The sequence below is a fragment of the Lepus europaeus genome, chromosome 15 (genome assembly GCF_033115175.1).
Source record: "Lepus europaeus isolate LE1 chromosome 15, mLepTim1.pri, whole genome shotgun sequence".
NCBI lineage: Eukaryota > Metazoa > Chordata > Mammalia > Lagomorpha > Leporidae > Lepus > Lepus europaeus.
Genome location: NC_084841.1, coordinates 91,149,494 through 91,160,668, shown reverse-complemented (window position 1 = coordinate 91,160,668; position 11,175 = coordinate 91,149,494). Strand labels below are relative to the sequence as shown.

General features: G+C 54.1%; 1 protein-coding gene across 2 annotated transcripts; it reads left to right on the top strand.

The window, feature by feature from the left end:
- Positions 1-2,525: 2,525 nt before the first annotated feature.
- Positions 2,526-9,577, top strand: ZCCHC9 (zinc finger CCHC-type containing 9). Of its 2 annotated transcripts, none has more exons than XM_062212484.1 (6): positions 2,526-2,591; positions 3,497-3,905; positions 5,642-5,792; positions 6,025-6,117; positions 7,949-8,017; positions 9,081-9,577. In XM_062212484.1, exons 2-6 carry the CDS (start codon positions 3,522-3,524, stop codon positions 9,197-9,199), a joined length of 816 nt encoding a protein of 271 aa, XP_062068468.1. In that variant the 5' UTR covers positions 2,526-2,591; positions 3,497-3,521; the 3' UTR covers positions 9,200-9,577. The 2 variants fall into 2 exon arrangements, with proteins under 2 accessions (XP_062068468.1, XP_062068467.1); XM_062212483.1 differs by lacking the exon at positions 2,526-2,591 and adding an exon at positions 2,933-3,029.
- Positions 9,578-11,175: the final 1,598 nt, after the last annotated feature.

Below are 11,175 nucleotides of genomic sequence, written 5' to 3'. Positions count from 1 at the left end.
TCTGTTGTAAAACGTGCTCAAGCAAACGGTCTGCACGGTGCTTCAAAGCAGCGGCGACGCAGGCTTTGGAGCGGGGTCTTGGTGCAAGTCCTGCCTCTACCTCTCACTAGCTATGTGCCTGGGTAAGTGACGTCAGCTGAGCTTGTCCACGCACTGTAAAATGGAGAACAGTAACACCCACCTCGCAGGATACCAGGTGAGTTCATTAGAAAATCAACCTAACAGGTTGGCGCTGTGGCACAGGTTAAACCGCCGGGGTCCCAGCTGCTCCACTCCCCATCCAGCTCCTGCTAATGGCCTAGGAAAGCATTGCAAAATGGCCCAAATGCTTGGGCCCCTGAAGCCACCTGGGAGACCTGACTCCTGGCTTTGGCAGCCATGTGGGGAGCTATGGATGGAAGGTCTCTCTATAACTCTTTCAAATAAAAGAAAAACAAAAAGGAACTGAGTGTGAAGTAGTAAGCATGATAGTAGGCACCCACAGAGTGCTCCGTGACAGTAGGCATTATTAGCAGGAACAGCAGTGTCACCTACAGAACTCCACAGTCTCCCGGCTGCGTCCTCTCTGACAGCCACTAATCCTGATCTGCCGCAATTTCACAAAACAAATGCAGATGGTCCTTCCAGTCCGAAAATTCTCATTACTAAAGTTTTAGTTGAGTGCGCCCTCTAGTGGTACTCAGTTACGTCCCAAGTACCAGGCACTGTACACTAAAAATCTAGGTAAGGAATGCTTTCTTGATTTTTTGCTTTTTCCTCATCCGATTTTTGAACTCTCCACTTAGTGTAAGGTTAATCTTATGAGTATAAAATAGATCTTTGTAAAGAATAAGAATGGGAATGGAAGAGGGAGGGGAGGAAGGGTGGGAGAATGTGTGAGAAGAATCACTATGTTCCTAAACTTGTATATATGAAATGCATGAAGTTTGTATTCCTTAAATAAAATTTTAAAAATATAAAAAGAAATGTTACTGATGCTGTCTCTCTCTCTCTCTCTCAGCAGAAACTCTGCCCTTCAAGTAAATAAATAAGTCTTTAAAAAAAAAAAAAAAAGGGCGGTGCTGTGGCGTAGCGGGTAAAGCTGCTGCCTGGGCGCCAGCATCCCACATGGGCTCCGGCTGAGTCCCGGCTGCCCCACTTCCTATCCAGCTCCCTGCTGATGCACCTGGGAAAGCAGCAGAGGCCGGCCCAGGTGCTGGGCCCTGCATCCAAGTGGGAGACCCAGAAGAGGCTCCTGGCTTTGGGTCAGCCCAGCCCTGGCAGTTGCGGCCCTTTGGGGAGTGAACCAGACCCGGAAGAGGCTCCTGGCTTTGGGTCAGCCAAGCTCTGGCAGTTGCGGCCCTTTGGGGAGTGAACCAGCATCTCCCCCCTCCAACCCTGCCATTCAAATAAATAAATACATGAAAGAAAAGAAATAAAGCAATAACGGCGAGTCGGTCGGCCGGTCACCTGCAGGCAGCCGGCTGTGCCCAGGGTCCCAGCAGCACCATCACATTTCTTTCATGCAGCTGTTCCCATCTGCTGGTTCAGCGCCCAAACGCCCACACCAGCCAGGGCTGGGAGAGGCTGAGGCCGGCAGCCCAGAACTCGAGCCGGGTCTCCCCCGTGGGTGACGGACCCAATGACCTGAGCCATCACCTGCTGCCTCCCAGGGTGCGCACCAACAGAAGCCGGAATCGGGAACCCAGGTGCCCTAGGAGGCGTCGTCAGGGCGGCAGCACCTTCAGACCTAGCGCAGCCTGACGTCCCGGGGGCTCTGCTCCAACCTGTCCGCTTACAGCAACGCACCGCGTCCCCGTCGGCTGCAAACCAACGTCCCCACGTGCGCCCCCGACCGCGCGGATACAACCCACAGCTACTTACGGACCCACACAGGTCAAAGACGCATCCGAGCACAGACGGCCTGGAGAGCGCGAGGGCGCCTGGGCGGGGGCCTCCGTGGGGACCCGAAGCCAGCCGGCCTGCAGAGGCGGCGCACCCCGGCTGGCGTCTTCCATCAGAGAAGAGGCTGCGGGGCGCGGAGGCTGGCTGGGACCGGCTGGGGCGACTTTGGAAACGGACACGGCGTTGGCAGGTGCAAGGGGCCCAGGCGGTGACCGGCACGAGCGCGGGCCAGGCGCAGAGCCCGTTCCGACGGGCGCTCAGGGCCCCCCGGGTGGGAGGAACGTCGAAACGCCCTCCAGCCCCGCTCCTCACCACCTCTTTGTCTTTCGAAGCCCAGGTCAACGGGCACCTCCCCAAGGGCGACTCGGCCGCACCTCGCGCCCCACTGGCGCTCGCGTCCGCCCCGCCCAGCAAGCTGTGAGCTCACACGCCAGGCCCGGAGCACCCTTCGTCTCTGTGTCCTCGACGGGCACCCCGGCGGCCTTCCAGACACTAGGCGACCCGCAACACAGACAACCGGCTCCACCTCCCCAAGAGAAGAACTCGCAGTTCGAACGGCGCGCCACACCAGGCGGAGTCGGCTCGCCGGAAGTGACGCGCCTCGGGGACGCTGTGCTTCCGGTCTCGCGCGCCTCCGCGGCCGTCACTTCCGGAGCGACGGGCTTCTCTGGCTCGCTCCCTCGGCTGCTCTGGAGGATCCACGTCGGGTAGGCTAAGCTCGCTGGGCGCAGGCAGATGGGGGTCGCCGGATGCCTTCGGGCCTTCTCGTTTGTTCCCTGCGACCTGGCGGGCCTCCGGGAGGTCCGAGGGCTGGCTGCAGGGGCCGGGGTCCTCAGCGCCGCGCGGCCGCCGGCCCGATCCCCCGGACGCCCGGACCCCCTACACATCGGGGGTCGCTGCCGCGGAAGCCCGGCGCCCTCCCGGTGGGCCGAGAGCCCGTGAGGGACCCCTGTCCCCGCTCGGCTTTAGGTCGGAGCCGGTCTCTTGGGATCGGTCCCGCGTGTACAGTGCGTGTGGGGCGGGAAGTCCTGGGGGGTGGGATGCTGGTGGGAACGGGCGGTGCAGGATTTCAGGACTTTGAGGTTGTCTGGCACCGAAGGAAACGTCGGGGATCCGCGTCTGCGCGAGCGTCCGGAAGGCCCCAGGTGTGCCCGCCGCCGGAGCCCGCGCCTCTGAGCATCCGACAATAGCGGGGTGCTCGGGGTCTAAAAGCGGGGTAACGCCCCCTCCCATTGGAGGGCCGGCGCCAGTGAGAGCGGGAGGGGATTCCAGGCCGCCGGGCTGCAGGGGGCTGCGAGCTCGCTGGCCAGGGGGAGGCTTCAGGGAAGAACACGGCCAAGGACCGCGGGGAAGCCGCCCTGGGGCTTGGGGGACAGCGGCCAGGACTGCAGGACCGGGGGCGCGCGAGCCCTGCGCGGCTGCGCCATGCACAGCACAGCCTGGCCTGTGAAGTCGCTCGTGAACAGGCGGTGTGGCTTCTCGGGCAGAGGCGGATCTGTGCACCGCGTCTGTTATTCCGTGCAGAAATGTAAATGCACGGACAACTTTAACACGGGACGTAGGTGAAGCAGGGTGCTTGCGTCAATGACCGACCAGCGTGCTTGTCTCACAGATGCACAGGTACCTGCGCCGACACCATGACCAGGTGGGCACGCGTCACGACCACGCGCAGCAAGAGGCCCTTGCCTGCGACGTCCTGGGAGGACCTGAGGAAGGGGTCTTCGGAGGGAACCGGCCAGAACCTGCCGAGGCGCAAGCAGCCCGGGGCCGGCCGGCCGCCCGTGCCAGACGAGGCACCCCAGGCCAAACGGAAAAAGAACAGGAAGAAAAAAGAGTACTTGAATGAGGACGTCAACGGGTTTATGGACTACCTAAGAGAGCACGCGCACGGGGGTCCGCAGGGGGAGGTTCTGGCCGCGGACAGTGAGGACGTCAGGGAGGAAGTTGCACGCGCTCTCAAGAAAGACAGTCGCCGGGAAGGGCGCCGGCTGAAGAGACAAGCAGCCAAGAAAAACGCGATGGTGAGGCCCTGCCGGCAGCCGCTGCGAGCCTGCAAACGGTTCTTCCTTCTGTTTTTTATCATTTATTTATTTGTTTGAGAGGCACAGTTAGAGAGGCAGAGGGTTCCATCCACTGGGTCACTCCCCAAAAGGCCAAAACGGCTGGAGCTGGGCCGGTCTGATGCCAGGAGCCAGGAGCTTCTTCGTGGCCTCCCACTGGTGCAGGGGCCCAAGGACTTAGGCCATCTTCTGCTGCTTTCCCAGGTGCATCTGCTGGGACTTGAACGAAACTGTTGTTCTTACAGTCATACACATCCGTACCTTAGCAGAGTCTGGTGGCTGCGGACTTGGACTTCTGGAGCATCTTAAACCCTTCTGCTTTTGCAGTGCATATACACGCCAGACACTGGTTCATTAGCACAGCAACACTACAAGGGTGATGTTATTCCCTTACTATAGACAGAAAAACTGGTGTGCACACAGGTGAAGTCACTTGCTGGAAGCCTCTTTGCTAGCAGCCAGCACAGCTAGTAGCTCAGCACAGAGTGTGTCTCACTTTAAAACACTATATTCTGGGGCGGGCACCGTGGTGCAGCAGGGTAGGCCACCACTCGGGATGCCTGCGGCCCGTATGGGAGTGCTGGAATCCCCGGCTACTCGGCTTCAGTCCAGCTTCCTGCTGAAGGAGTAGGTGGTGGCCCAAGGACTTGGTCCTTGCCACCCAGGTGGCAGTTGGGGATGGAGCTCCTGGTTCTTGGTTTGGGTCTGGCTTGGCCTTGGCTACTGCAGGCATTTTGGAAGTGATCCAGCAGATGAATCTCTCTGCCACTCTTTCAAATAAGTACATAAATCTTTTAAAACGGGAAAAGAAGAAAATGAGCACAGAGTTGCAAAATGTTTCATTTTGCCTTAAGTTGCTTCTTAAAAAAACCTGTGCTTATTTTGAAAAAATAGTTAAGTGATTATTACTCAAGATATATATATATATATACACACACACACACACACATATAAATCCCTTCTTCCAGTTTAAATGAAATTGTTGGAGTATCTGCTGCCTTTGATTGTTGGTAGTGGTCTTATTCTTTACGACAAAAAATAAGAGCCCCTCCAGATCACTAGGTAGCGTATAAGTAACTCAGCACTGTTCAGTTACACTGGAGCCACGTAGTGCATTTTAGAATAAACTGTTCTTTTAAACTGAATTGTTTATATTCTAAAAATGAAACCTATTTCTCAGGATCAAAGACTCTCAGTAAGGCTGTCAAAACAAGGAATATATACTCTGCTGGAAGTCTGTGTGAGGATTTGAATCATAATTTACATAGAAACATTTGACCCAAATTTATTCATTCAATTACGTGATCTTTAAAGTACAAATACTAATTCCAGTGATGCTATTTATAGCAGTTGTTTTCTTTTTACTGTAAACTCCACTTTTCTGGTCCAGGTACTTCTGTTAATGAAATGGATGGTCCATATTTGCTCCGTCCATTTAAGCACCTGTCTTTTACAAAGCCGTTGTATAAACTGTTTCTGGGAATCCTGAGTTTATGGACTGAAGGTTTTCAGAAGCTCTGAGACTGATGGAAATGACATTTCATTGTTTAGGAATGTGTGCAGCCTGTTTTTCTAAAATACCGAGTTTTAAAAGGCTAAGTAATTTAAAGTGAGAAATGTTTTAAGGGTCCATGTTCATGAGACATGTATGCCGGGTGTAGGTTTGCGTTGCGGAAGCTCATGTTTTGGGTTCGCAGGTATGTTTCCACTGTCGGCAGCCTGGCCATGGGATCGCAGATTGTCCGGCTGCCCTGGAAAATCAAGAAATGGGCACTGGAATATGTTACCGGTGTGGGTCCACAGAGCACGAGATAACCAAGTGCAAGGCCAAAGTAGACCCGGCTCTTGGTAGGTTTTCCTTTGTTTCTTGTGTGGTTTAATGGGGACTGTGGCCCATAGATAGCCAACTGAGTAATTTTTTGTTAACAGGTTTTGTTTTAAATGAGCCACATAATGAATGCTGTGAAATCGTACGAGGTTGAATTTTAAGTTATGTAAATATTTTCTACTGAGACTATTGTACAATGTGAATTACACGATTATTATATACATAATCAGTGTGAACTGTTGATTTTCACAGGTGAATTTCCTTTTGCAAAATGTTTTGTGTGCGGGGAGATGGGGCACCTGTCCAGATCTTGTCCTGACAACCCCAAAGGACTCTACGCTGATGGTGAGTCATGGTCCCCTTGTGTCTGAAGAATGGGGAGTCATGCAGAGTTGAGATTTAATTTACATTCTTAATTAGTTCCTGCATAAATTGAGTAAGTAGCAAAACCTTCAGAGTTTCATTTTTATCAGCTGCGATTCCATGTCCTGGGCTTTTTGTGCAACATGACGTGATATAGTAATAAAACACTGAAGTGTGTCTATCAAGCTGCACTCGCTTCCGCATTTCTGAGTGGTCATGCGTTTCTGCTTTACAGTGTAGTAGCAGCAAAGGGGTTACACCTCCGGTTAATGTCAGATTTAAAAATGGTGGTGTATTGCACCTCTGCCCAATGTGCCGTTTTGTGGAAGGGCTGGCCCCCATTTTTCAGTCTCTAGTTTTGTTTGAGTCCTTAGCTGCCTACATGGTTTGGCATCATACAGCTTCCATACCTTTGGCTCAGCTGCTGTGAGGTCCCCACAGTGACGTCTCTGGTGTCCAGGGTCTTCAGGAGAAAGCCATCTGGTGCTGTTCATCCCAGATGTCTCTTACGTCACCTCCCAGGTTCCCCCCGAGGAAGTCCAGTGAGAAAGCGCAGCTTTGGACACACTGAGATATGGTGACAGTCCTCGCCCAGACTCACCAGCTGGCATGCTGAGCCGAGTCACCAACCTCTCCATGTTTCTCACCTGTGCTTCTCTGGCTCCCAGATGCACACTGTTCACAGTTCACTGCTCAGAGACCAGAGCACGTCTTACACCCTTGGTGGCTCCCACACAACTGACAGCTCTTTCCTTCCTGAGAGGTGTGTGATAACACCACATGATCAGTGATGTCTTAGACTTGATGAGTCATGGTATTTCCTTGGAAGAGTTGTTGATGAGGCTCGGAACAGATTATTCACATCCTCTTCTATTTCATTATGGCATTGAAAATAATAAAAAGACCGGTTTAGAAAAGTGATGAGCAAACATCACTTTGGATGCTCAGCCCAAGGGGCTAGATTAGGAGAACAAAAGCACAACACAGAGAGCAGGTCACATAGATGTGAGAATTCAGCCAAGCTTATATCTTAGAGTGTCATCGCCATTATGAGTATGATCATGATAATGGTTGTAGCAATCAGTTTTGACTGTTAAAAGACTCATTTTTTTCTTGCTTCTAAAGATTTTTTTTTTATTTGAGAGGAAGAGTTAACAGAGAGGGAGAGACAGAAATGTCTTCATCTGCTGGTTCACTCCCCAAATGGTTGCAGCAGCCAAAGCTGGGCTGATCAGGAGCCAGGAGCCAGGAGCTTCCTCTGACATGGGTGCAGGGGCCCAAGCAATTGGGCCGTCCTTCACTGCTTTCCTAGGCTGTAGCAGAGGGCTGGATCAAGACTCATTTCTGAGCCCATATGTAATTCACAATCCTGGAATCACAGGTGGGCATTTTCATTAGGGTTTGGGTGCTGGGCAGATAGAAGGCACTGAAACAAGTTTGTTTTTTCCTCTCATACATATTTATCCCTCCCTGACTTACAGACCAGAGCAGGGGATCCTAACCTTTTTTGAGTAGTTGCTTATTTGCAAATCTTAAAAACTGCGGCTGCGCTCCTCAGAAAATACATCCACACAGTGTTTGCAGGCCCAGGGTCTCCAGACCCTTAGGTTCCCATCCACGTGCAGTGGCTCCTGGACACATGCCTGCCACGGCAGCGGTCTTCTCCGTTGACTTTTACCCAAAAGGCCCGGTGCAGGAAGCAGTGGCACTACCCGTGTCCCTAAGAGGATTGGACAGGACACGGAAGTGCTCTGAGACCCAGACCCCTGTGTCAGTCTGGGGTGGCACGCAGTGACTGTTCTTTTAACAACAGGTGGTGGTTGCAAACTTTGTGGCTCTGTGGAACATCTGAAGAAAGACTGCCCTGAAGCTCAGAATTCAGGTGAGACCTTGGGCCTCCATTAACGAGAGATGGGCCCGCATTCCTCTGTGTCTCTGTGTGTTTGCTGTTAGGAACTCTGCGGCACTCCTGCTTCCCTGCTGCAGCAGCGACTTAACCTCTGCCCTGTCAGCACGGTACAGGGCCGAGGAGCAGCCAGTTAACTGTTGAGAAGAAAGCAGCCGGTAAGCCTGATCTTACAGACCATCCTAATCACAAGCAGTTGTATTCGCTAAGTAAGGACTTTAGTGAGAGCAGATTCCGTTGTTTACAGAAGTACATTGATTCCCCAAGAACAGAACGACAGAATGCAAACAGCTTCAAGGTCATGCGATCGAGAAGGTCGTACGATCGAGTGCCTTCTTCTGTGTTTTGCTTTGGGCACACCTGAAGCTTTCAGAGTTGATTGCAAAAGCTGCATAAATATTCAAGATTTTTTATGCACGCAGCATTTGGATTTTATTTTCCGCCTAGTGGAATACTAGCCTTGTTGATCAGAGACCTCACTCCGCCTGCAGTAAACTTCTGAGGAGGTGGAGATCATGGCGCTACTGAGTGGCCTGGTTTAGAACGATCATTGTGTATGGGAGAAAGCAGGACGGAGCATAGCCCAGCAGCGCTTCTTGGAAAACAAAACAAAACAAGAGCACATTCCTTTTCAGTACCCAAGGTAGCAAGCCTGTGGAAGCCAGAGTTCCCGGGCGGAGCCTCGGCAGGAGGAGTCTGTAGGGAGGCGGGAGGCGTCAGGACTCCCGGGACGACTGCCGTTCCCAGATGACAAGGCTGACGCGCAGACGTGGACTTTCACAGGGGGCGTTTCCCGTCTTGCTGAGCTCACTGCCGGCAGTGGTGAACGCTGAGAAGGGCGTTAGAGCTTCCTCATCAGTTTGTGCCTTGAAAGCAGTCGCTGCGTTTCCCTAATTGGGATGAGAAATTCATGGCACTGAAGTCAAGGGCTGCCATCCCCCGCCCCGCGATTGCCCATCTCAAATCCGCTCCTGAGCGGAGACAGCGCCCGTCCCGGTGGCTCGCTTTCCTCACCTTCGGACTTCCTTTTCCTTCACAGAGCGCTTGGTCACGGTTGGCCGCTGGGCGAAGGGAATGAGTGCCGACTATGAAGACATTCTGGATGTGCCCAAGCCACAGAAACCCAAAACAAAAGTCCCGAAGGTTGTTCATTTTTAGTAAGGATTAGAACCGCCGCTGTCACTTTCCAAACTGGGCGCGCTGGAGCCACGCCGCTCGCAGTGTGCAGTGAGCCGTCCTGCCTGGCCAAGGAAGCACTTCTGCGCTGTCCGGAGAAGCCACCGAGGACGGTGGGTTTCCCCAGAGGACGCATTCTTACCAGACCAAGAAGTCCCTGCGCGGTTCTAGTCCTGACTGCACTCCCGGGAGCTGCCCCTGGACACAGGGCACCTGCATTGCCAGTGAATTTTTTAGACGTACTTTTTTCTGGATTCAGAGTATCCATTTTTATTATAACAGAAATTTATTTATACAAATTGACATGAAATAATGTATTTTAAAAATAGTGAATAAAAACACATTTACTATTTGCTTATTTTTTTGACTGCCCCATTCTGGATTAAAACCACCACTGTTTATTAACATCTGTTAACACAAGGTCTTGTATGCATCCCAAGGATAAACGGGTTTAGCTCGTTGTTGTTTTATAAGAAGGGTTATAAGGCATTCATGCTAAAATAGAGGAACAGCATGGCCTCATGGGTGCGCTCTCTGCCCCGAGTCTCAGAGGGAAATTCTAGCCGCACTTAGGGTGGGTCCCCTGGCTGCTGGCGGCCTGCGTACCTGATCCACGCGGCCACGAGGCACCTAGTATGCGTTCCACATGAGAGGCTCCTGGTTGAAGCCATTCAGAACTCGAGGAAGCAGCTGCGAATCCCATTCACCAAACAGCACAAGGAACTCGGCTCACCGCTGTTCAAACAGGAGCGGCCCGGCCTCGCAGGGCACAGCGCAGGCGAGGCCAGTGCCAGCCGTGCAGCCGGGGACGGGTACCGTCCTCACATGGGGGCTGCATACCCGGGCCTGCCCTGCCCAACCCCCGCTGGGTTTGTTCCAGGGCTCTGGGCTCGTGTGTGGATAAAGTGCAAGGGGGCAGGATTTACTCAGAGACCAGAGAAGTGCGCCACAGCCTCCGGGGGAACAGCCCCGGCCCATCAGGCCGCCCCTCCCTGGCACTGGGGGTGCCCCAGCTGACCCTGTGACGAGAGTGCAGTCTGGGTGGGCTCCGGAGCACGATGGTGGTGTGGCGCTCGGCACACACGTGTTCATTACGGCATCTTCGTGCCGGAGGCTGCGGCATGGAGGGGTGCAGGGCTGAGTGTGCCCCGCTGGGACCCTCCCTGCCCCTCTGTTCACTCACCCCCTGCCCCGCCCGCCCCGCTTCCCTGACCACAAGGGCCAGTCTGCATACCAGTCGGTGATCGGTAGATGAGCCCTAGAAATAAATCGCAGGTGCGCCCGGCCCATCCAGGCAGCCCAGTGGGCGCCCGAGGTGGGCGTCAGCCTGTCCCCAAGGCACACGCCTCGGGTTCTGATCCACATTCTTCCTCCCACAGCCAGCGGTGACTGGTGGATGTGCAGAGCGAACACTTGATCTGGTGGTGAGGGAATACCATCCGTTCACACGGTGTGCAGCCTGCCCCACACAAACACCCAGCACGAGCGGGCCAAAGCCGCCCAAAACCAGAGAGCAAAGAAACCACAGTGCATGTGGGTGTGCACAGACACACAGATGCACACCACGCCATGTCCCTCCAGCCCAGCCATACCCACTCACGCACACCACCCCACGCCCCTCCACCCAGCTGTACCCCCCCACACACACACCACACCACACTGTGCCCCTCCAGCCCAGCTGTACCTACACACACACACACACACACCACACCGCGCCCCTCCACCCAGCTGTACCCTCACACACACACACACCACACCGTGTCCCTCCACCCCAGCCGTACACACACTCACACACACCACACCACGCCCCTCCAGCCCAGCCATACCCACTCACACACACCACGCCGCACCCCTCCACCCCGCCGTACACACACACACACACACACACCCATGCACACCCACCACCCCGCGCCCCTCCACCCAGCTGTACCCACACACACCCATATACTACCCTGCAC

Bases quoted from the DNA above. Each gene is read 5' to 3' on its own strand.
- ZCCHC9 (XM_062212484.1), top strand. From the start codon at position 3,522: ATGACCAGGTGGGCACGCGTCACGACCACGCGCAGCAAGAGGCCCTTG. The intron at 3,906-5,641 runs GTGAGGCCCTGC...TTGGGTTCGCAG, and splicing joins CAGCCAAGAAAAACGCGATG to GTATGTTTCCACTGTCGGCA. The intron at 6,118-7,948 runs GTGAGTCATGGT...TTTTAACAACAG, and splicing joins CAAAGGACTCTACGCTGATG to GTGGTGGTTGCAAACTTTGT.